The 26,363-nt window shown below is 42.1% G+C and overlaps 1 protein-coding gene across 3 annotated transcripts in view; it reads left to right on the plus strand.

The window, feature by feature from the left end:
• LOC144481968 (signal transducer and activator of transcription 5B-like) overlaps positions 1-26,363 on the plus strand; it is a 142,149-nt gene that overhangs the window by 62,385 nt on the left and 53,401 nt on the right. For all 3 annotated transcript variants that reach the window (XM_078201175.1, XM_078201174.1, XM_078201176.1), the window contains exons 2-7: positions 9,116-9,256; positions 11,490-11,631; positions 13,093-13,188; positions 15,732-15,939; positions 17,612-17,712; positions 25,898-26,046. In XM_078201175.1, coding sequence (XP_078057301.1) covers positions 9,132-9,256; positions 11,490-11,631; positions 13,093-13,188; positions 15,732-15,939; positions 17,612-17,712; positions 25,898-26,046 — 821 coding nt within the window. In that variant the 5' untranslated portion in view covers positions 9,116-9,131. The remainder of the gene's footprint in view (positions 1-9,115; positions 9,257-11,489; positions 11,632-13,092; positions 13,189-15,731; positions 15,940-17,611; positions 17,713-25,897; positions 26,047-26,363) is intronic.

Consider the following 26,363-nt stretch of genomic DNA (forward strand, 5'->3'; position numbering starts at 1 on the left):
TCCTTTTAATTCAACAGCAATGTGAACATCCCACTCTTGAGAGACAGGAGGAGGAGGAGGAAAGTTTTTAATTCCTGAGTGAGGTGAAGTCTGAAATAAGAGTGGGACAGAAGTTTCTAAAGCTGGCATATCTGTAGAAGGTGGCAATAAATCAAATGCAAGCCCTGAATAATTTTGTACCATCTTGTGTAAGGATAGTCTGTTCCGCCCTTTAGTAGGATCATGGCTGATTCAACTTGACTCGCGTCCACTTTCCTGCCCTTTCCCATAACCCTTAATTCCCTTACTAATCTATCTAGCTATTCTCTTAAAATCTAGCCCAGCCTGAAATGTACACAAGGACTCTGCCCACACAGCTCTCTGTGGCAACGAGTTCCAAAGACTCTCAACCCTCTGAGAGAAGAAATTCCTCCTCATCTCAGACTTAAATTGGCGCCCCTTTATTCTGAGACTATGCCCTCTGGTCCTAGACTCCCCCATGAGGGGAAACATCCTCTCAACATTTACCCTGTCAAGCCCCTTAAAAATCCTGTGTGTTCCAATGAGATCAAGTCTTTTATTCTTATAAATTCCAATGAGTAGAGTCCCAACCTGTTCACCCTTTACCTCCTAAGACAGCCCCCTCCGTTCCGGGTTCCTAGTGAACCTTCTCTGTACTGCCTCCAATGAAATAATATCTTTCCTTAAACTGCTCCATGGGCATTTGTCAGCCTCAGCTCCTTCACCCAAGTAGCCATTTTCCATGTTAATAGGAGGTCACTGGATCCTATTAGAAGACAAAAGCCGTGGTTGATGTGTCTCTTTTTCTTGGTTAAGGGACCTGAGTTCAATTGCAGCACCCAACTGCTGCTCTGCCCTTGACCAACTAGCACAGAACAAGCTGGGGATTGGATTGCCTGCCATGGGCCTATTGAGACCCTTAAGTGGCCAATTAAGTGACTCATGCTGCCACTTTATACCCATGGCAGGGGGAGGTCCACGTTAGGTGGGTAGACTGGCAGTTTCTACAGGGCGAACTACTGTCGGGCAAGGTGGGGGAGCAATCTTTTGGGGTCTCCTGTGCCCATCAGCGATAACCTCGCCAATGAAGTTTATAGCTGCTGGAGTCATCAGGCCACCGGCCAATCTGGCTGGCAGCTCTGAGTCAAGTCTTCCTCCTGAGCCGAGAGGCAGGTGTCCATGGAGTGTTACATGGCAGTACAGCAGCCAGTATCAGCTGGGATGCAGGGTGGAAAGCCCCAACATTCAAAAAGTCCTACCCTAGTCTTAATGTCTCAGCCCCTGGGTTAAGGGCAGGAATTGGGCAGCTAACGCACAGGGCACATGATTTCTTTGGTGTTAGGGCTTGAGTAATTTTAACTTGATCATAATTTAATGAATTACATTAATGGCCTGTGGTCCCAATCTCTCTCTCTCTCAATTTGGCAGCCTGCTTGCTTGACACATACAATTTATTGCATGCCTCTTGAGGCGTACTTAAAACCAGGATGCACCTTTTTGAGGTTGCATACCCTGTTTGTGTTTTACATTTGACAACTTTAAGACTAAATAGCAAGACTGATGAGACACAGTGCTACTCCCTACTGTTCTTGTGCTTCCCTGGAGGTCCTAATAGAGGAAATGAGGGACCGGAAGAACAGCCTTTACCATTGGTAACAGCATTTTTGGAAGTAATCCAAAAGAAATTGTTTGCAAGTGAAGCTCTGCAGGGAGTAGTTTTGGGACTGTCGCTCTTCATAATCTGCATGTGTTCTGATCTGCAAGTGTGCGAATGACACAAAGTTTAGTGCTGCTGACAGAACCGATGAGGAGGAAAAATAATTACAGTCTGATCTGGGTGAGGGAGAGAACTGGCTGGCATCTGGCAGATTATATTTAATGTAGATGAATGCAGGTACGTGTATTAGGTTGGGGTAGTGACAAGCATGTGTATAATGAACAGGGCTCTGAATTAGTTTAAGAGATGAGACTTTGGTCATTTAGAGATGTTCACTAACACCAAAGGTTATAGCAAAAGCAAACAAACAAAATTATTGGGATATATATATCTCGAAGAGGAGTCGTATTGGACTCGAAACGTTAACTCTGTTTCTCTCTCCACGAATGCCGCCAGATGTGCTGAGTTTTCCCAGCACTTATTTTTATTCCAGGTGTCCAGCATCTGCAGTATTTTGCTTTTATACTAGAGATTTGGGATATTTAGCTGATACGCTGTGCAACAAAAAGCATTGTCATGTTCTTGTGCAAGAGCTTGATCAGATCCCATCAGAATACTGGGTCCAGTTCTGGCCCCTACATATTGTGAGAGACAGAGGCCCTGGAAGAGAAGGGCCTCTGCATTCATGCAAGGCCAAAATATTGACTGTTTTGCTGTGTTTTTGCAGCAATTTCTATTTTTATTTCTGTTTCAACTTTTACAAGGGCTTGATCTTGTGATCTGAGCTGGATTTCAGCAAGTTATTGACCTGAGATAGGAAAATGTTTCATGTTGTTGCATTCAATCTCTGATGAATTCAGTTTTAACTTTGAGCAAGTGTCATTTAGAATGATTGTTTTTATATAGGTTTTTTTATGGCTTGCTGTGCCTAGAATAGGGCTTTGTACAACAGGAGCTTGTATAATTCAGTGCAGCTGACTTTCCATCCATTAAAATCAGAGTTCCTACTCTGTCCAAGCAAGTCATACTCGTCTAATTAGGAATATTTCAAGTCAACTTAGTTTTGAGACTCGGTTCTGCTTACACGATGATGGTTAAAATGGTAAACATAGATGTTTGCTTATCATTAAATGTGTCAAACTTTATGCTCACTAATGCCGTTACAAATGGATACATGTTGAGATTCTTTATCTATGTTCTGCTTTATTGCTATATTCGGACACTTATGTGCATATAGAGTGACATGGATGGTGATGCATGTGTGACTGTCATTTGCGCCTTTTTTATGCCCTTGATGGATGTGTGCATTGTCCCACAATATTTACTGCATTACCTCATTATAAACCACCAGTTTAGCAGCAAAACATATGAAACTAACACCTTAAACGTAGAAAAAGCATAAACAGTTTAGTGTTTTACAAGTAGTTACTGACAACCCCAGAGTTTTTAAAGAAACGGTTCCTTTTTTTTCAGACGTGCCCCAAATCTTCCTGAATCCCACTTTGCATTTTTCTTTTTAACCTTTACGATAAAGGTCCATAGAAAAACTTCTGTTTTGGTTTAACACAGTGGCAACTTTCTGAAGTTTTTGCTACTTTAAACAGGCTGCAACCCAGTCTGATGCACACCATGTGCAGCCTGTGATTTACAATATTCATGCAACTAAAAAGAATGAACTTGTATTTATAGTGTTCTTGTGTCTTCCATATCCTCAAGATGTCCCATCACAGGCACAGCCAACAGCTAATGAATTGCTTTTTAAAAGTTGCTTTGTAGCCAACAAGACATAGAATTTACACATGGCAAGACCCTGCAAACAGCAATAAGGTTATCTGCTTTGGGGTGTTCACTGAGGGGTATTAACAATTTTCCTATGTCACTGGACTTGCTGAATGTGAGTTCAAATTTCTCTTCAAAATTTAAAATCCATTTTGGGCTGCAATGCATTGGAGCTGTTAACGCTCCTGGGACATGGAGTATGGTTACTAGTGGTTTGTAACTGGTCTGATGATTCTCTCCTATCCTTCAACTCCCACCATAGCAATTTGAGAATTTGAATTCAGTTTTAAAAAATATCAAGTAGTGTAAGAGCCTGTCAGATTGTTGTAAAAACACAATTACAGTAGTTTAATCAAGTCCTTTTTAAGGAAACCTCCCATTCTTGCTCCCCTCCAGTCCACACTAATGTGATTAACTTAATTTAAGGGCAATTAGGGATGACCAGCAATGCTCGTATTAGTTGCTGAAATCTTCCTGCCATTCACGCTGGCGGGATCTTGCGGTCCTACCAGTGGTGAGGGGTGCATTCAACAAGAAGCCCTGTTGACAATGGCAGGACCATAAGATCTCAAAGCCAGCGAGTGGCGCGCTGTCACTGCCCAACATGCTGCAGAGATGGAGAAAAATCCCACCCATAAGAATAAATAATAAGTTTTAAGATCTCATTCGAAAGATATTAGAGGACTCCCTCAGTACTGCGCTGTATTGTCAGCTTAGATTTCTGTGGTCAAACCCTGAAATGGGGCTTGAACCCATAACTTTCCTCCTGGGTGAGATTGCTCTGAATTAGATTGACAGACCTCTCCCCATTTACAACCAATCACTTGGTCTCCAACTCTTATTATTTTAAGCTCGAAATTCAATTTGTCTCCAAGTCTGTTACCATTTGTGAATTTGGTCAGTTTGTTTTGAGCTTCTGGATCCAAGTCAATGCCAACTGAAAACAGTAGGAATGACGCAACATATTCCTACCGGGACTTGATGGTTTGAGTTATAAGGAGAGGCTGGATAAACTAGGACTTTTTTCCCTGGAGCGTAGGAGACTTGGGGGTAATCATATAGAGGTTTATAAAATAATGAGGGGCATAGATCAGCTAGATAGTCAACATCTTTTCCCAAAGGTAGGGGAGTCTAAAACTAGAGGGTATAGGTTTAAGGTGAGAGGGGAGAGATACAAAAGGGTCTAGAGCGATTCTAGGCAATTTTTTCACACGGGGGGTGGTGAGTGTCTGAAACAAGCTGCCAGAGGCAGTAGTAGAGGCGGGTACAATTTTGTCTTTTAAAAAGCATTTAGACAGTTACATGGGTAAGATGGCTATGGAGGGATATGGGCCAAACGGGGGCAATTGGAACTAAGTGGTTTTAAAAAAAGGACGGCATGGACAAGTTGGGCTGAAGGGCCTGTTTCCATGCTGTAAACCTCTATGACTCTATATTCCCCTTAATGCTGGAACAAGTACCTGCTGCTTCTTGTGCTTACCTATTCCCAGGTTTAGCCTTGATCTCCACCGTGTTATTATTTATGGATTTTTGTGTACAAGCTTGTGAAATGCTTTTTTTTTTTGGAAGTCCAAATTTATCATGCTTGCCACAGACCACTTATGATGTCACCATTTCAGTCTACATTACATTAGATATTATTTACTGGATTATTATCATGGAAGTAATCCCAGAGTTTGCTCATGATAATCAATTCCATCATTTTATATGCTACTGCCATCAGACTTGAGTAATGTCTAGAAGTCCAAGAGCATCACTATGAAGCTGAAAAAACATCTAGTACTGTCACTAGTGTGGAGTGTTGCACTTCTAGGGATGCGAGTGTCGGACTCTGAAGAAAGAGGATGAGAGGAGGATAGCAGCCTTTGAAATGTAGATATGGATGAGGATACTCAAATCAGTTGGATGGACAGAAAAACAAATGAGTGGGTTCGAGTAGAATTTCAGGAATCAAAATGGTTGTTAAATGCTGATAGAGAGAGAAATATGGTCAAGTATGGACACTGGAAGCAAAGACCCAACATCCTTGTCCTAACAACAATAGAAAGCGAAATTGAGAGTAAAAACAGAAGAGGAAGAATGGGTAGATAACATTGAAACGTGGACTGAGGGAGGCTTGAAGAAAACCAGAGAAGAAGCACGATGATTCCAATAGCCCACTATGGCTGTCGTGAAAATACGGTTTGATGCCCCTCTGCTTGTCAGCCTTTGTATAAATGGGCACTATGTTCCTCATTCTCATCACATCCTCATTTCTATTTATAAACCATTTCATGTGCTTGTTATATCGACACTTGTGACCTATTCCGTTGCAGTACACTCAACATTTATATTATTCAAATGCTCATACTGATGTTGCATCCTGGGAGTCAACTGTACATGGTTTCCAAAAAAAGTCTGCCGCTACTGTGATGCAGCAGTTAAGGAACATAAGAACATATGAACTAGGAGCAGGAATAGGCCATCTGGCCCCTCAAGCCTGCTCCACCATTCAATAAGATCATGGCTGATCTTTTCGTGGACTCAGCTCCACTTACCCACCCGCTCATCATAACCCTTAATTCCTTTACTGTTCAAAAATGTATCTATCCTTGTCTTAAAGAACATTCAATGAGGTAGCCTCAACTGCTTCACTGGGCAGGGAATTCCACAGATTCACAACCCGTTCTGTGAAGAAGTTACTCCTCAACTCAGTCGTAAATCTGCTCCCCCTTATTTTGAGGCTATGCCCCCTAGTTCTAGTTTCATCTGCCAGTGGAAACGACTTCCCTGCTTCTATCTTATCTATTCCCTTCATAATCTTATGTTTCTATAAGATCTCCCCTCGTTCTTCTGAATTCCAATGAGTATAGCTTCCGTCTACTCAGTCTCTCCTCATTAGCCAACACTCTCAACTCCAGAATCAACCTAGTGAATGTCCTCTGCACCCCCTCCAGTGCCAGTATATCCTTTCTCAAGTAAGGAGACCAAAACTGTGCACAGTACTCCTGGTGTGGCCTCACCAGCACCTTATACAGCTGCACATAACCTCACTGTTTTTAAACTCCATCCCTCTAGCAATGAAGGACAAAATTCCATTTGCCGCCTTAATTACCTGCTGCATCTGCAAACCAACTCCTTGTGATTCTTGCACAAGGACACCCAGGTCCCTCTGCACAGCAGCATGCTGCAATTTTTTACCATTTAAATAACAGTCCATTTTGCTGCTATTACTACCAAAATGGATGACCTCACATTTACCAACATTGTACTCCATCTGCCAGACCCTTGCCCACTCAGTTAGACAATCTATATCCCTTTGCAGACTTTCAAATCCAACTGATTTGAGTATCCTCAGTGTCCTCTGCACACTTTGCTCTGCCACTCATCTTGGTGTCATCTGCGAATTTTGACAGACGACACTTGGTCCCCAACTCCAAATCATCTATGTAAATCGTAAACAATTGTGGTCCCAACACTGATCCCTGAGGCACACCACGAGCCACTGATCGCCAACCAGAAAAACACCTATTTATCCCCACTCTTTGCTTTCTGTTAGTTAACGAATCCTCTATCCATGCTAATACATTACCCGTAACACCGTGCACCTTTATCTTATGCAGCAGTCTTTGGTGCGGCACCTTGTCAAATGCTTTCTGGAAATCCAGATTCACCACATCCATAGGTTCCCCATTGTCCACTGCGCATGTAATGTTCTCAAAGAATTCCACCAAATTGTTCAAACATGACCTGCCCTTCATGAACCAATGCTGAGTCTTACCAATGGGACAATTTATATCCAGATGTCTCGCTATTTCTTCCTTGATAGATTCAAGCATTTTCCCTACTACAGAAGTTAAGCTAACTGGCCTATAGTTACCCGTCTTTTGTCTACCTCCTTTTTTAAACCGTGGCGTCACATTTGCTGTTTTCCAGTCTGCATTTGCTATTTCCCCCGCCATCTCTTTTAGTACCCTGGGATGCATTCCATCAGGGCCAGGAGACTTGTCTACCTTTAGCCCCATTAGCTTGCCCAACACTACCTCTTTCGTGATAGTTTCTAGGTCTTCACCTGCCATAGCCTTCCTGTCATCAATTTTTGGCACGTTATTTGTGTCTTCCACTGTGAAGACCAACACAAAATACCTGTTCAATGCCTCAGCCATTTTCTCATTTCCAGTTATTACATCTCCCATCTCATCCTCTAAAGGACCAATGTTTACTTTAGCCCTCTTTTTCGTTTTATATATTTGTAGTTATATCTGTTTTTATATTCTGAGCTAGTTTACTCTCCTAATCCATCTTACTTTTCTTTATAGCTTTTTTCGTGGCTTTCTGTTGACCTTTAAAGGTTTCCCACTAATTTTTGCCACTTTCTATGCATTTTCTTCCAATTTGAGACCCTCCTTTATTTCCTTAGATATCCATGGCCGATTATCTCTTTTCCTGCAGTCCTTCCTTATCACTGGTATATACTTTTGCTGAGCACTGTGAAACATCGCTTTGAAAGTCCTCCACTGTTCCTCAATTGTCCCACCATAAAGTTTTTGCTCCCAGTCTACCTTAGCCAACTCCTCCCTCATTCCATTGTAGTCTCCTTTGTTTAAGCACAAGACACTGGTATTGGATTTTACCTTCTCACGCCCCATCTGTATTTTAAATTCAACCATACTGTGATCGCTTCTTCCGAGAGGATCTCTAACTGTAAGATCATTAATTATTCCTGTCTCATTACACAGGACCAGATCTAGGATAGCTTGCTCCCTCGTAGGTTCCATTACATACTGTTCAAGGAAGCTATCGTGGATACAGCCTATGAACAGCTATCACGGATACATTCTATGAACTTCAGTTGATCCTTCAGTGTGGATATAATCACCCTCTTGGAGTAGCTTTAAGTTTTAAAGTTTATTAGTGTCACAAGTAGGCTTACATTAACACTGCAATGAAGTTACTGTGAAATTCCCCTAGTTGCTACACTCCGGCGCCTGTTTGGGTACACTGAGGGAGAATTTAGCACAGCCAATACACCTAACCTGCACATCTTTGGACTGTGGGAGGAAACCCATGCAGATGGGGAGAACGTGCAGACTCCACACAGACAGTGACCCAAGCCGGGGATCAAACCTGGGTCCCTGGTGCTGTGTGGCAGCAGTGCTTGCTGCTGTGCTGCCCTTGCCTGTATAAAGGTTTTCACAGTAAAAATGGAATAAAACTGTACCCATCAGCTCCACAGTATTTATTGCATTGGATATATTTGAGTGATAACAAGACAATATCGATTTGAAATGACTGTTCTCTCTGCTGGATAAAGATAGGTTGAGCTCCTTGATAGCCTAAATTCTGAATTTGTTCAGCCTGCAAAGTTCAATTATTAGGTAATGCAAGTGTATGTGCTATGAGTAAATCATCTCCTTAACTGTATAGAACCATAGACACCCTACAGTGCTGAAAGAGGCCATTCGGCCCATCGAGTCTGCACCGACAACAATCCCACCCAGGCCCTATTCCCATATCCCTACATATTTTACCTGCTAATCCCTCTAACCCTCATTTTTACCCACTAATCCCTCTAATCTATGCATCCCGGGACACTAAGGGGCAATTTAGCTTGGCCAATCAACCTAACCCGCACATCTTTGGACTGTATGTAAATATGTAAAACATATTTTTAAACTGAATATATCTTTCTTGTTTCAGGTACTAAAGATAAAGGATGGCTTTCTGGAGTGAAATAGTGAAACTACAAAAGTTCCTTCCTCAGTTTCAGGCCTTGTATGCTCAACGATTCCCCATTGAAGTCAGACACTATCTCGCTGAGTGGATAGAGCAGCAGCCATGGTTAGTCAATGGAACAAGAACAGTCCAGGCTCTCTCACCCGTTGTGTGTTTCTAGTTTGTTTTCTGTTTTATTCCAAATTTCTAGCTTTTGCAGGTTTTTATTGCATATATTTGTAGGTCTCCTGCAAAGTTGTTCATATTGAAGCAAAGGGTATACTAAATCGCTGCATTCCAATGCATCAGCCACTAGCTACGTGCAACTGTTTGAGAATCCTGATGTGGTTAATTGGCTTTCATTTACTCATCAGAAATACAATGTTGGGCATTGTAGGATAAAGATGTTTGGTAGAGCAAGGGTTAATGTGGGGCTGGAGAACAGTACTGCCCACGGAAAGCAGATTGGGCAGAGTAGAGTCTGGAAGGAGCTGACATGGAAGCAGTACCTTGGATATGTACATTGTTATGGGCTGCCAATAAGCAGTTTGTGTTATTTTGTTCATTTATAGGATATGGACGTCACTGGCTATGCCAGTATTTATTGCCCATCCCTAATTGCTCTTGAGAAAGTGGTGGCGAGCTGCCTTGAACTGCTACAATCCATGTGGTGTAGGTACATCCACAGTGCTGTTAGGGAGGGAGTTTCAGGATATATTTCCAAGTCAGGATGGCGTGTGGCTTGGAGGGGAACTTCCAGGTGGTGATGTTTCCATGTCTGCTGCCTTGTTCTAGAAGTTAGTGGTTGTGGGTTTGAAAGGTGCAGCCGAAGGAGCCTTGGTAGGTTCCGGCAGTGCATCTTGTAGATGGTACACTGCTGCCACTGTGCATCGGTGGTGGAGGGAGTGATTGTTTTTGTGGAAGGGGTGTTGAACCCTACAAGCCTCCAGACCCCTCTGTGAAACGCCAAACAACCTTTGCAACGCTATCTCAGTACTCAAACCCACAAGGCATGTGTGTGTGAATTTTAACCTTGTTTTGTTTGTTTTTCATATAATTTATCAATAAACCATGCACAGGTGTTTTTGATCATATTGTTTTATTTCCTTGGTTACTAAATGTTGATAACTTGTTAATTAAATATACACATGCAATATCCAGATGTAAGAGAGCGAAACTGTTCAATATGTTTTTTTTTAAAACAGAACTCTCCCTCTCTGCTGGTTAGTAATAGCACTGTCACCAACTCCTTCCAACACTTGCCGATGGTTGAGAGTAGGCTGATAAGGCAGTGGCCGGACTGGATTAGTGGGGGCAGGACATACTTGCATAATTTTCCACATTGTCATGTGAATGCCTGTGTGTAGCTGTACTGGAGCAGTTTGGTGAAAGAGTTAGCTAGGAATGGAACGCTGGTCTTTGGCACTACAGCCAGAATACTGTAGGAGTCTGTGGCAGAGATGTGATCTGATTTTTGGTTGTAGGATTGCCTGGCATTCTCTGTATCTAGCCTGTATAATTGCCTGCTTCTGCTGTTTGGTATATATTGGAAAATTAATTACTGGGGAACAAGCATTCAGTATGGTACTATATATATTATGCAGCACACAGAGTTATAATTATCCATCTACTGTACAGTGGTGTTGATGGAATTTGGTTTTGCGGGGTCTTTGGGTACATCTTTGTCAAACCAATCAGACTATTTCCTTGGGTCTATTTTTCAAATAATTTCACGTGGTTCAAATAGATGTATTATTATAGTCCCTGCTACTTATAGTCAGAGTTTTACAGCACAAAAAGAGGCCCTTATGTCCATTATGTTGGCACCTATCTATTCTAATCTTTTATGGTGGGAGTTAACACCAACACACCCATTCTAAGTGTTGGACGGTGTATCTTTTAGAAACTCTGAAAGAGAACAGCAACAGGAAATATTTGTGGTCAGGATTGAAATGACAGTTAAATAAGGCTGTGCCTGTAATGATAAAGACCATCCTTGCTAGCAGAGGACTAGCAACAGTAAACATACTTGCAGCTGGGCACCACTCCATGACAATTATAGTCTGTGCTGTCACGTTTAAGCAGTTCCCTTTGCTCATGAAATTTGTTTTTCACATGAGCTGAGATTCTCTCCAGAATGAGTGAACACTACCCTGTGTTTCACTTGTGTTCCTCTGGAACTGATCACTGTTTTTCTCCATTCTGTCAGTTTTTGCTGGTTGACTTGTGCAACTGAGGGTGTGGGGTATGTGTGTACCTTTTAACACGAGGCATTAACAGCAATGATAATGTGCTGCATTAACATGGCGGTCTCCTTTCCAAATAAATGTTTCAATTTGTGTTTCATTTCCTTTTTAAGGAGCTCCATTCCCATAAACCCTACCAATGAAAACCTTGCTCGAAATCTCTTGGACGCAATGGTATCTGAATTACAGAAAATGTCAAGTCGTATGCCCTATTCAGTGAAATGCAAGCTGAATGAATACGCTGTTGTCCTGAAGGTATGGTTTAGTAAACAAGTAAAGAAGGTGCTTAATGTTTCAACATGATTTGGATAATAATGGGTTAATGTCAATGGCATATCGGTCTCCTTGCCACGTATTCACCAAGCCATGTAAAGTGGTTATTTTCTTGGGTTTCCGGAATCATTTCATCATTCTCATCCAAAAGGATGGGCAATCAATCTGCTTGCAATGTTCCGCAGTGCTGCCTGACACTTGGTGCTCAGATAGTGGAGCATCATGAGCTTGGATCTTTGGTTAGTGTTATAACATTGTAGGCAAGGATTGATTGGCTCTGAACTGTTGGCTTGGCATAGATACTAACTATGCCTAATCACCACTGGTTGTGTGCTGGTAGACTTGAATATTCAAATATATTCAGCTGGTCTTTAGCCAGGAACATGATCGTCCTCTGCAGTAAAATACGAGTGGGCCACAGATTCCATTTCAAAATACATTGAAAACTCCTATGTCAGTCTCTGTCCATGGGAAAATCCATTTTTAAAAGTGTTAATATTTATCTGTTGTACCTGAAGGTGGCTCTGTGATAGGAATCTGCAATAATAAATTGCTGTTATGCAAACAGTAATTCCAAATGCAAAACTGCTCAAGTAATTTTGAATTGTTAGATCGCTTGCAACTATAGCAACTGCCTACTTTTGTCACGCTTGACAAAACTTTCTACTCTTCCCCTGCCACAACTACCACGTGACATTTGATTTGGTTTCTCTTCTCCTCCTCGCATTCTGCCATCTCCTTCTCCTGTCCTCTTTCCTCGTGCCTCACCTTGGTCCAGTTATCTCTGGTTCTGATGGAAGGCCATGACCTAAAGCATTTGGCAAGATCTTCCAGTCCCATCCACAGGGGGAGTTACCAGCACTGCTGAAGTTAATGGACTTTTGGCTGGCTCGCCACAGCAGGAGCAGAAAATCCTGCCTGTTAACTCTGTTTCACTTTCCACAGCTACTTCCAGGCTTGTGTATCTGTGTTTATTCCGATTATCTCTGCCCTCTACTACTTGCCTAAACAATTTACTTAGTCTTGACTTGCCATTTATAATACAAGTGAAAATCTGCCAGGGAAAATTGGCTGATTTTGGAAAGGTACTGTGTCAGCAGTGTGTGGTGCATTGAGAGTATACAACTGCAGCTGCCTAATTCTGATAGTCATGATGTGGAGATGCCGGCATTGGACTGGGGTAAACACAGTAAGAGTTTTAACAACACCAGGTTAAAGTCCAACAGGTTTATTTGGTAGCAAATACCACTAGCGCTCCGAAAGCTTATGGTATTTGCTACCAAATAAACCTGTTGGACTTTAACCTGGTGTTGTTAAAACTCTTACTGTAATTCTGATAGACCAACAATGTTGATGTTTTTTCTTTTACTACTATATTTTCTATGGCAGACTGTGCCAGCTTGCTAAAAATAATACTTCAATTAATATTTTACTGTATTACAGAAAACATTTGATCAGCAGCCGTTAGAACTAGTGAATATTATGAACTGCCTCTTGATGCAGGAAAATCAATTATTCCAGGAGCTTCGGCAAACTCAGGTAAGTTTTGCAATGCTTTCTGAATCTCTATCCTTGTAATAGTCACCAAACTTGCATAAAACGCAGACGTTTTTAAAAAAAAACCTGAGCCATTTGTTGATTAATTATGGGCTGAGGGCTTCTTTTGAGTGCAGCGGAAACCCCGTTAACGTCATTGGCTGCATTATCGAAGCAGCTATGAGAGCAGAACGGGAGCGGCTCCGAGGAAATTCTTGGCAAGGTCTTTCAAGTTTTGAACAAGATATGAATTTAACTCTGTATGATTGGTATATTAGGTAACAAAATTATGCTGCAAGTTCATCTAGAGGTGCAATTACAGAAGGAAGGAATTGCATGTGTTTTGGTCAGTCGGGTATATCTGATATTGACCTTGCGTATCCAAGCCAAGATACTGGGAGATCCACTGTTTGCTAAATATGAAATGCTTACTCTCTCCCTGTAGGAACACATCCACTTACCAATGTCTGGTGTGTTTAAAATTAGTGTGCACATACAGGCACTGCTGATTTTTTTATAAATTACTTACCAGAACATAGCACCAGTACATTTTCTGCTGCTGGTCCATCCTAAACCATCTTACCTGTCAGTGCATTGCTTCAAATGAAAGGTGGGAGAATCCCAGCCCCCAGAAACAAGACCACCCCTCTAATGTGCTAAGCTCTAACAGTGTGTGAGAAGACTGCATAGTACCCTATTCACTCTCAGATTATTGAGATGGGGCAATGAGTTTCGATTTTCAAAGCTTGAAGGTACAGGGTGATCTTGTAAGACTGCATTTGGAACTTGGCAGAATGAGTGGAAAGTTAAAAGAGCACTGAGCATAACAGAGTATAGAGACAGACCAGAAAGACTGTAATAGGGGAAACAGAAATGGGGCTTTAAAAACTTACAAGTCAAATGGTGGGTATTTTTGGTATTGCTGATGGAGTGTGAGATAAGGTCTCCTTAGGTGTAAGAGCAGATTCAAATATTGGGGTGGCACAGTGGTTAGCACTGCTGCCTCACAGCACCAGGAACCCAGGTTCAATTCTGGCCTTGGGTGACTGTCTGTGTGGGCTCTGCACATTTTCTCCAGGTGCTCCGGTTTCCTCCCACAGTCCAAGGATGTGCAGGTTAGGTGGATTGGCCATGATAAATTGTCCCTTAGTTCCCAAGATGTGTAGGTTCGGGGCATTAATGGTGTAAATATGTGGGGTTACAGAGATAGGGCCCGGGTAAGATGCTCTGTCGGAGAATCAGTGCAAACTCGATGGGTCAAATGGCCTCCTTCTGCACTGTAGGGATTTAATGAAAGTTAAGTTGTTGGTCACGAAAGGAAGAAGAAACAGATTTTTAGAGGCCAAAATTATGGTGCCACAACGGACTGTTGACTTTTAGATGTATGTTAAGAGTTAGACTGGTGAATGTTTGAACTGGCACGGTGTTGCTAATCAGTCAAAGGTTAATTCCAAAGGACAAACCAAGCTACTTCTGAGACCTGGTATTTTATTTTGATTCGATTTATTATTGTCACATGTATTAGTATACAGTGAAAAGAATTGTTTCTTGCACGCTATACAGACAGTCATAGAGGAGGAAATGAGAGAGTGCAGAACGTAGTGTTACAGTCATAGCTAGGATGTAGAGAAAGATCAACTTAATGCATTCAAAAGTCTGATGGCAGCAGGGAAGAAGCTGTTCTTGAGTCGGTTGGTACGTGTCCTCAGAGTTTTGTATCTTTTCCCTGATGGAAGAAGGGGGAAGAGAGAATGTCTGGAGTGCGTGAGGTCCTTAATTATGCTGGCTGCTTTGCCGAGACAGTGGGAAGTGTAGACAGAGTCAATGGATGGGAGGCTGGTTTGCGTGATGGACTGGGCTACATTCACGACCTTTTGTAGTTCCTTGCGGTCTTGGGCAGAGCAGAAGCCATACCAAGCTGTGATACAATCAGAAAGAATGCTTTCTGTGGTGCATCTGTAAAAGGTGGTGAGAGTTGTAGCTGATATGTCAAATTTCCTTAGTCTTCTGAGAAGGTAGAGGCGTTGTGGGCTTTCTTAACTATAGTGTCGGCATGGGGGGACCAGGACAGGTTGTTGGTAATCTGGACACCTAAAAACCTGAAGCTCTTGACCATTTCTACTTCGTCCCCATTGATGTAGACAGGGGCATGTTCTCCACTATGCTTCCTGAAGTTGATGACAATCTCCTTCATTTTGTTGACATTGAGGGAGAGATTATTGTCACCACACCAGTTCACCAGATTCTTTATCTCGTTCCATACTCTGTCTCGTCATTGTTTGAGATCTGATTCACTATGATGGTGTCGTCAATAAACTTGAAAATCGAGTTGAAGGGGAATTTGGCCACACAAGGTATGGGAAAGTCAACCTAGTTATTCAAATAAGAGCATTTGTAAGATAGAATTTATAATAATTCTTGTACTCTCATGGAAGGAAGTACAAATGAAAGGTGCATATTCATCCAGTAAATGGTTCAAATGAGAGTAAATACTAAACCAGTTTTAGATCATAGTCTTAGATATTTTTCCTCGTTTTGTTTTGTAGGCCAGTGTTGTATCAACTGGCAACGTACCAGCCCAACCTGTTCTGGCCACTAATAATAAAAGGATAAAGCAGGAAGATGCAAATATATTACAGCAGCTCACTCTGCTGAGTGGCTCAGTCAAGACCATTCAGATGTACCGCAGTACCATTCAGCAAATGAATGAAGTTTCTGACCAGGAACAGCAGCAGCTTGCAGCATGTTACCAGTGTGAGTATGAAGCAGCTTGTACAAAGTTCAAAGTACCAACAAATCTAATCTAAACTTTATTTGAAGACTAGGTGAATCTCTTACCTTGCTAACTTTTGCTAAATTGGCAAGTCAAACCCAATTTGGCAATATCAAATGAACCAATTCTTTACATTCCATATGAGAATATTTCGCATCTGGAAAAATTCCTGAAAATCATTTATATAAATTCATTATTCAAATTCCACTCATTCTATAAATTCAGCAGAATTTCTTTGTTAGATAGTTGGTTTACTAAGATGTCATGCTTCCATCAGAACTTCAATTAGCAACAGATAGTGCTAGAAACACAAAGGAGACCTGTTGACACCTGGAAAGAGAGGACAGTTACTGTTTCTGGTGGAGCATTCTAAGCACATGATCATTGAAGATGAGGAAGGACTTTAAATGCAATGTAATTAATTCATCCATGAAGATCCCACAGTTCTCCATTGCAACATGTGTGTGTTTCTAAAGTGATTCCATCATTTTTGTCTCCATTACTGTTCTTTTCAGTTGTCCAATCCATGTGTTCATCACTCTGTGTGACAATTTTCCTAATACCTGACTTGTATGTAACTGTTTTAGTATGTAGTTCAACATCTTCTGGCTTTTATGTTATTGCATTTTATGGACATGTCAGGGGCGATTCTCCCAAAAAAATTCGAAGTGCCTAATTCGCGTGAAAACTGGAGTAACTCGCGCTGTTTTTTTCAGTCCCAGGCCCGCTAATGATATTCAAATACCGATTTTAATATTTAAATCAGCTTCACGCCAATTTCCAGAAATCCTGTCCCTGGAGATGGCAGAGGCCGTGGAGCCCAGCAGGGAGCCTGCTAAACGGCCTCTGCTGATGTCTCCCGGCCTGTTACGCTGCTCGAAATGCAGTGGGCTGGAAGCATCGTCCCCGCCGAGTGTTCCAAAAAGATGCTCTTGTGTCTTTCAATGTCATTCTGAGCTATTTATTTTGTGGAGTATGTATGTCGCCCATGTTGCATTGTGTGTACATGCATACGCACATGCCTTTCTGACTGACTTTTGCACCCCCAGCCACTCTCTCACATGCCATTCTGACTTTTTCATATTTGTCTCTTGTTGTATGCACCCTCCACATGTGAACACCCATTTTTCCCTTTCCATGGACCTGTCTCTCCTTCTTGCAGCCTGTCTAGCTCGCCCATGTCCCTTGCCCTCTCAAGCGCATACCCTTATTTTCATCTCTCATGTATGCACGTGTCGCTGATTCTGTCTCTTGCTGTCTGACTGTGCTGTGTACCACCTCCCACCCCCCAAAAAAAAAGCTCAGCCCTTGCCATACCACCACTCACCAGCCCCCAGTCCGCTTCCCCCACCTGTCTGCCCTCTTGCTGCTGCGCTTGCCCTGCCCTCCCCTCTCACCCACTCTCTGTGGATCTATGGATCTGGGCTGGACTCAATTTTGCCCCACATTTGTTAGTCCTATGTTGAGCAAGCAAGTTTCCCAGCAGGGAAACTCTCACAGGACAGTTGTGCCCGAGCAGTTGCCGTAAGCACAGAGTACTCTCTAGCCGCAGAGAAGTCAAGTTAGATGAATGAACAAAAGGAAGGAATTGTTTGTGTGCTTAGTGAAGTCTTCTGAGGTCTGAAGCTTGTTACACTATTGTTTTTATTTTAGCTCAGCACCACTTGCCGCAAGCAAGTAGCCCACTACCAGAATACACCAAGAGGGAAGAACACACAAGCCAGCAAAAGAGCACGTGGGACGATCACAGAAGGGTGAGCTTACTTCTGTTAGTATAAAGAAGCAGTTGGCCAAGCTAAGGAAATATTTATGGAATAACTCCTTGAAAATGTGAAGAGATCTGAGGCTTCTCCTGGACGTTGTGGCCATTGTCATGGTAGCTGAGCACTTTTATGTTTGCTCTGTACTCCTGCTTCCCACCAAACTATGGAGATGAGCTTTTGGTCACCTGAGTACCTTAACATACATGGATACCCATCAATGTGTTTTAAGAGTCTCCAACCCAAGCTGCTGAAATCCTTAAGCAGAGTTTCCATTTGCCTGATTTGTACAATTGCTCTTATATGGACACACATTACTTACCCAAGTCCAAAGAGTGTGAATGTTGGGTGACAAGCCAAGGCCTATGGGCTTTGGAATCCATAGAATCCCTACAGTGCAGAAGGAGGCCATTCAGCCCATCAGGTCTGCATCAACTCTCTGAAAGAGCATCTTGCCTATCCCCGTAACCCTACACATTAACCCTACTAATCCTCCTGACCTATACATCTTTGGAAGCTAAGGGGCAATTTAGCATGGCCAATCCATCTAACCTGCACATCTTTGGACGGTGGGGAGAAACCGGAGCACCTGGAGGAAACCCACGCAGACACGAAGAAAGTGCAAACTCCACATAGACACAGTCACCCAAGCCGGGAATCGAACCTGGGTCCCTGGTGCTGTGAGGCAGCAGTGCTAACCACTGTGCCACCCAGTTTAACCAATTAACTCCAGGCAGCTTACCAGCACGGAAAACTGTTTTTCTGGTTGAAACCATCTGCTAGACTATTGACTTGCATGTTTATCAGGAACTACAATTGGAAGAAGTACACCTCTCGAGTCACAGGATTGTCCCTTCACGTAACATTAACCAGCGGCACCCTGTTGAGCATTGTGGATCTGTTCAAGTGACGCACTATTTTGCCAAGTCTGGCTGACTCAGTCCCAATTTCCCAGCGCCTGGTGTATTATTTTGGAGCCACCTTGACCACCGCCACCCTCTTACCCCATTTGTTGCAAGGTGCCTTATGTAATGTTGTGTCTTCATGTTATAGACATCTAGAACATAGAACATTACAGCGCAGTACAGGCCCTTCGGCCCTCGATGTTGCGCCGACCAGTGAAACCAATCTAAAGCCCATCTAACCTACACTATTCCAATATCATCCATATGTTTATCCAATGACCATTTAAATGCCCTTAATGTTGGCGAGTCCACTACTGCTGCAGGCAGGGCATTCCACGTCCTTACTACTCTCTGAGTAAAGAACCTACCTCTAACATCTGTCCTATATCTATCACCCCTCAATTTAAAGCTATGTCCCCTCGTGCTAGCTATCACCATCCGAGGAAAAAGGCGCTCACTATCTACCCTATCTAATGCTCTGATCATCTTGTATGCCTCTATTAAGTCACCTCTTAACCTTCTTCTCTCTAACAAAAACAACCTCAAGCCCCTCAGCCTTTCCTCATACGATCTTCCCACCATACCAGGCAACATCCTAGTAAATCTCCTCTGCACCCTTTCCAATGCTTCCACATCCTTCCTATAATGCGGTGACCAGAACTGTACGCAATACTCCAAGTACGGCCGCACCAGAGTTTTGTACAGCTGCAACATGACCTCCTGGCTCCGAAACTCAATCCCTCTACCAATAAAAGCTAACACTCCGTACGCCTTCTTAACAACCCTAACAACCTGGGTGCCAACTTTCAGGGATCTATGCACATGGGCACCCAGATCCCTCTGTTCATCCACACTACCAAGTATCTTACCATTAGCCCAGTACTCTGTAATCCTGTTACTCCTTCCAAAGTGAATCACCTCACACTTTTCCGCATTGAACTCCACTTGCCACCTCTCAGCCCAGCACTGCAGCTTATCTATGTCCCTCTGTAACCTGCCACTTTCCTCCACACTGTCCACAACTCCACCGACTTTAGTGTCATCCGCAAATTTACTAACCCATCCTTCTACGCCCTCATCCAGGTCATTTATAAAAATGACAAACAGCAGTGGCCCAAAAACAGATCCTTGTGTTACACCACTAGTAACTGAACTCCAGGATGAACATTTCCCATCAACCACCACCCTCTGTCTTCTTACAGCTAGCCAATTCCTGATCCAAACCGCAAGATCACCCTCAATCCCATGTGTCCGTATTTTCTGCAATAGCTTACCGTGGGGAACCTTATCAAACGCTTTACTGAAATCCATATACATCAACTGCTTTACTCTACTCTCATCCACCTCTTTGGTCACCTTCTCAAAGAACTCAATAAGGTTTGTGAGGCGCGACCTACCCTTCACAAAACCATGCTGACTATCCCTAATCAAATTATTCCTTTCTAGATGATTATAAATCCTATCTCTTATAATCCTTTCCAAAATTTTGCCCACAACAGAAGTAAGGCTCACTGGTCTATAATTACCAGGGTTGTCTCTACTTCCCTTCTTGGACAAGGGGACAACATTTGCTATCCTCCAGTCTTCTGGCACTATTCCTGTAGACAATGATGACATAAAGATCAAAGCCAAAGGCTCTGCAATCTCCTCCCTAGCCTCCCAGAGAATCCTGGGATAAATCCCATCCGGCCCAGGGGACTTATCTATTTTCTCACTTTCCAGAATTGCTAACACCTCCTCCTCATTAACCTCAATCCCGTCTAGTCCTATAGCCTGTATCTCCGTATTCTCCTCGACAATATTGTCTTTTTCCTGCGTGAATATTGATGAAAAATATTCATTTAGCGCCTCTCCTATCTCTTCAGGCTCCACACACAACTTCCCACTACTGTCCTTGACTGGCCCTAATCTTACCCTAGTCATTCTTTTATTCCTGACATACCTATAGAAAGCTTTAGGGTTTTCCTTGATCCTACCTGCCAAAGACTTCTCATGTCCCCCTCCTGGCTCTTCTTAACTCTCTCTTTAGGTCCTTCCTGGCTAACTTGTAACTCTCGAGCGCCCTAACTGAGCCTTCACGTCTCACCTTTACATAAGTCTCCTCCTTCCTCTTCACGAGATTCAATTTCGTTAGTAAACCACGGTTCCCTCACTCGACCATTTCCTCCCTGCCTGACAGGTACATACTTATCAAGGACACCCAGTAGCTGTTCCTTGAACAAGCTCCACATTTCAATTGTGTCCATCCCCTGCAGTTTCCTTCCCCAACCTATGCATCCTAAATCTCTCCTAATCGCATCATAATTTCCTTTCCCCCAGCTATAACTCTTGCCCTTCGGTATATACCTATTCCTTTCCATCGCTAAAGTAAACTTAACCGAATTGTGGTCACTATCACCAAAGTGCTCCCCTACCTCCAAATCTAACACCTGGTCTGGTTCATTACCCAGTACCAAATCCAATGTGGCGTCGCCTCTTGTTGGCCTATCTACAGACTGTGTCAGGAAACCCTCCTGCACACATTGGACAAAAACTGACTCATCTAAAGTACTCGAACTATAGCTTTTCCAGTCAATATTTGCAAAGTTAAAGTCCCCGCATCTAAGTTGAATGCTGCATGCTAGACTTATTTAAGACCAATTGTTTAACCATCTTGTGTTCTGGGATACTCTCCTAAATTGCCATTTCCAGTCTTAGAATTTGAAAAATATGTCTTTAAGAAACCATCTAGAATAGTCAAATTTCGACAGATGTGGTTCTGTATATGCAGTTATCTTTTGTGCTTTTAGGGAACTCCTCCTGTAAAGTCAGTATTACAACGGGAATGAAGTGGTATTAAATATCTCTGCTACTTTCACATTTGCAGCGTTATACTTGCTCAAGTCCCTTATTTTGACTGGAACTCAGCAGTCTATGTGTAGCCAAATTTGTGGAAGTAGTTTGGTTGACCAAGGACTTTCATCTAATTCATGTGATGTTGGCTCCAGTTGTTGGATTGAAGCTGATAATAGCATGAATATGTAATGCCTTGTGTTCATGATTATTTGGCAAAAATGTGACACTAACTTGCTTGCATTGCTGGTGTCCAAAGGAGCTTTTAGCCTTGCTTACAAATGATTATAATTATCTTCCATTGAAGAAAGATTGTTCCCCACTTTGAAATCCAGTTTCTGAACAATCTGAAACTTCACCCCAGCTCAATGTGAACCTTGACCATTTGGTCACACACTCTTCTCTGAGTCAGAATGTTCTGGGTTCAAACCCCATTCAAGGACTTGAGCACAAAATCTTGACTGACGTCCCAGAATAGTACTGAGTGAACACTGCTAGTCGTTCTTTGGGTCAAACTTTCTACTCCGGTAAGTGCACTATTTGTAAAAGATCAGGGAGTTCTCCAAGTGACCTGGGTCAATATTCCTCCTGCAAGCAGCACCAACAAAAAGAGATTAACTGGTCATTCACCTTATTGCTGTTTGAGAGATCTTCCTGTGCGCAAAATGGCTGCTGCATTTGCCTACATAACAGTCACTGCACTTCAAAGCAAAACATTGTATGTGAAGAACCTTGAGACGTTTCTGAGAGACATGATAAGGCGCAATATAATTGCACATATTTTCTTTACTGCGTGCCAACTTCTATTTATACTTCTGTTGGTAAGCGGTCAAAGCTGCTTCTGAGCCTGAGCTGGTGAAAGTTCTTTGCCTTAGGAGAGAGGGAAAGTCACTCGGCTAATTGCTTCAGGCTGACTTAGTACACCTCCTGTTTTAGAGTAGTGGCAACCAGTGCTTTGATTTGACTTGGAATGATGCATGGCATCAGAGGATGGTTGCAAGTGTTCTCTCTTTTATTTTCTGTTCTTGCCAATAAATTGAGAAACTTAATTAAGCTTAATACATCTTCAGTCTAGGAAGAAAAGTTGCTTATTGAATGGAAGAAATGATTTTGAGTACTACTTGGTAAATTTGTGACTGCATGGCAAGCATATTTGCCAGGAAAGTTTACACTGGCAGCAATTCTGTCGAATGACTGCAGGGGAAAATTTCAAGTGCGAGGTATGGTGGTGGGTGCCTTTGCCTCCATACCAATTACCATTTGGCACACTGCACTGCGTTTTCCAAGGGTATCTGATGGCTAATTCACTGGCTGTAAGTTCATGCCAAGCGCAAATGAAAGACTGCAGCATTATAAACTTTCATTCATGCAAATAAAGTTTTGCATCTGGGAAACTGGCTATATCCTCTAGCTGCTGCTGATTTGGATGAGCCCACCCTTTAGCTACATTGTGAGTGGTTAAAGACAGCAGTGTAGAGGTAACTGCACATCTACCTGCTTAATCTTTCCTATTTTGATCAGATACTTTTTTTAAAAAGCACAATCCTTCATTATGTAGCAGTTGTTCATGAAAAACATTTGTTCTTTTATCTTTTTCTCTTCTGTCCATCCCCAGACAGGGAAAATCTCCTTTATAACACAGTCCAAGAATTAACTCATTTAACCCTTTATACTGCCCCCATTGAGAAAGAGTACCACTGACAACCTCTGCCCTCCAGTTCTTCACCCAAGCACCCATTCTTTGAGTTTGAGCCTAGATAAGCTATTTGATGAAGTTTCATGATTGCTGAGTCTGAGTGTCACCTGCACTTTCCAACATGGGTCACCACCTTGTGATAAGATCCAGAATGCTTGGGGCAATAACATCAATTCTTAAACATGTTATGCAAGGAAATGACAACTGTTTTGCCCTCCAGTGAGATGAAGGATACTAGTAACATGTTTATATAGTTCACATCCAGTATCCGCATGAAACAAACATTATGCAGAGCAAAGTTTCATTTTAATCTCCCCTAATCATGTGGATCAGCCCCAGGCTTTACTGTTTCGGTGTGATTTTTGTTTTCCCACTTCCCTCACCAGCTTCTGAGTGAGGTTGGCAAATTGTGCTAAATTCTTGTATGTTTTATGCTGTTAATGAAACATCCACTTGGAATTATCGTCTGCCCAGGCTCATTTTATTTGGGACCCCTACAATGGCAGCGAAACCTTTATCCCATTCTAAACTGGATTTGGATATTGTCTAAAGTGCTACTTTATTATATGTCCTTATCATTGCTACTTCCCCATATACCGTCCCTAAATTGATCCTGTTTCATAACAACAGCATCACCTAATGTAAAAGATATTTATCCAGAGTGAGGCCCAGATTTTCATTGATTTTGCAAGTTGCCATTGGATTAGACACTTATTCTAGATGTACAGAATGGTCCCAAACATTTCCTTGTTTGTGTTTTAATATTTTTGCATTGTGGCAACTGTAAATGGACTGAACTGGCAAAAATGTATTTAGCTGCTTACAAGTGTAAGTTGAGAAACAATTTTAAACTGGCACATTATGGTGTCTTTGAACAAGTGAAAAGACTGCACAGGGAGAATTGACTTACTGTCACTAGTAGTTTAAAGAATGCAAATAGTCTGATACATAGATTGTCGACTGGATTAAGTTCATTTGATTATACAATTATTTAAAATGAGGATCCTTTTGATATGCTGGGAAAATTTTTAAAAATTAGGCATCAGAGTTAGTTCTGTGATCAAAGCTTCATTGAAGACTTTCAGTTGTCTCGGTAGCATAAATGTCCCATGTCTGCATTAGGCAACCATCCAAAAGCTTTTGCTGATTGAACTGAACCGGTTATGAACATTTTTAAAATAATTACTCTAAATAAGTATCTAGTATTACTGTGATGCAGTAATAATGCACTGAATTGGCAATTGCAGCCAAAATCTTGCACTTATGTGGCGCCTTATATAGTGAAACGTCCCAAGGCACTTCACAAAATGGGTGGGGTGGTTAAGACAGCAGACATTAAGCTGCATTCAGGAGAAGATACTGAAGGCATTAGAGCAGTTTTTGTAGTAGGAGAAATGAAGTAAGGTGGGCGGTTCAGGAAAATAATAGGCTGCAGGACTGTAATAACTAAATAGTCATAAATGGGAGGGATCACAGGCTAGTGTGAGAAGAACTGAGGTTGTGAACTTGAACATCATGCTGCAGGAGGTTTCATGGGTATCAAGGACCATGGCTGCAGAGGGATCTTTAAAAAAGGGTGAGGATTCTGAAATCAATGTATTGTATATAAGGATATCATTGAGACAAGGGTGAGAGATGAATCCGACTTAGCCCAAGGTAGGATGCTGTGTTAGTGATGAGTTAGTATGTGTCTATTGGGATAAAGAACCTTGGATGCTGCTAAGGAGGGGCTTGAGAAATTGAGCTTGGAGGTGAAAGCATGAATTGAATATTTCAGTTACAATGGGATGGAAGTATGGATGGAGATTAGGCATGTTAGAGCTGGAAAATACTGGCTTAAGTGAAAAATTAGATAATGAATTTTCAGTTTAGCACTACGTCAGATAGGACACATTGCAAAAATGGAAGTGGTTGGAAAAGGGGAATTTTGTAGGTCATAACGGCTTTTGTCATGCCAATGTTAAGCTGGAAAATGTTAATGATTGGGGAGCAGGAAAGAGGGGAAAAGATGGTACACATAAAGAAATTCTAAAATGGTTGTGAACCACTAATTAGTGCTTACTTTTGAGTTAGTAGTGCAGTATTCCAGAACACAGGAACTCTCTCTCACTATGATCCCAAAGTTCTTACAAAATTGTGCAGAAACTTTGCAAAATGTTTATGAATTAAATTGCCACAGGGTGACTGAGACGGTGAACTAAATTGGGTTTAAATCCTTTATTCATTTAGGCTTGCTATAAAGAGGAAAACACAAACTGAATGGGGTTGAGGGGAGAGAGGAAGTCTCAAACCAATTTGTAACACCACTGAATGCATGCCTCCCAATTATCATTTACCTCCCGATTTATTTTGTTTTATTATTTTGGCTTTGCTTTGCGATTCACGAGTTTCATGTGCTATAGTGTTTTCACAGTCAATATCCAAAAAAAGACCTCTGCCCAGCCATATGTCAACAAAGCTAAGCATGTTGAATGGTAGCTCCCTTTTTACATTTGTGTTGCCTGGCACTAAATGTTAAATAGAGACCATTGTGATCTGCAGCAACATGTGATGTCTGTCCATGAACAGATAAATTGATCTCTGTCCTATGGTTTGGCTCCAGTAGGCCTATGGAGAGAGCAAACACAAAATACATTGGGCAGACAGACGTTGTTTGAGTGTTGCTCCCTGGGACCCACTTAATAGGGTAAACGCGCCTTGAGGCTAACAATGAATCTTTTGGGTTTTTTGAATGGCTTTTTAACAGAAGAGAAATTACAGCATCTTGGAAGCGGTGGGATCTCTGGAACAGGTCCAGGGCACTGTGCTGAATATGATTCAGGACTGGAAACGACGACTACAGCTGTCAGGAAATGGTGCCTACTTTGAGGACAACCTGGGGTCACTTCAGGAATGGTGAGGAACCAGATTCAGTCCATTTGGTGCGCAGTATTTTACAAATAAATTGGTACGTAGGCGCAAAATGTCAAATTAAGATGCACTGAATTACAGTTGACCACTGGAAATACCCACTTGTTCATAATTACTGGTAGAAATTTTGGCTGAATGATGAATTGTTTATTTCTTTCATTATGTCAGTGTTGCAGAATTAGAAATAACTTGAGAAATTTGACGTACATATTGCCAAATCACTTTCCGTTGAATGATGAGCCTGTAGTTGATTATTTTATTAAAAATCGGTATTTTTAGATGTTATTTCAAATTTGCCTCTT

Source organism: Mustelus asterias, chromosome X (genome assembly GCF_964213995.1).
Source record: "Mustelus asterias chromosome X, sMusAst1.hap1.1, whole genome shotgun sequence".
NCBI lineage: Eukaryota > Metazoa > Chordata > Chondrichthyes > Carcharhiniformes > Triakidae > Mustelus > Mustelus asterias.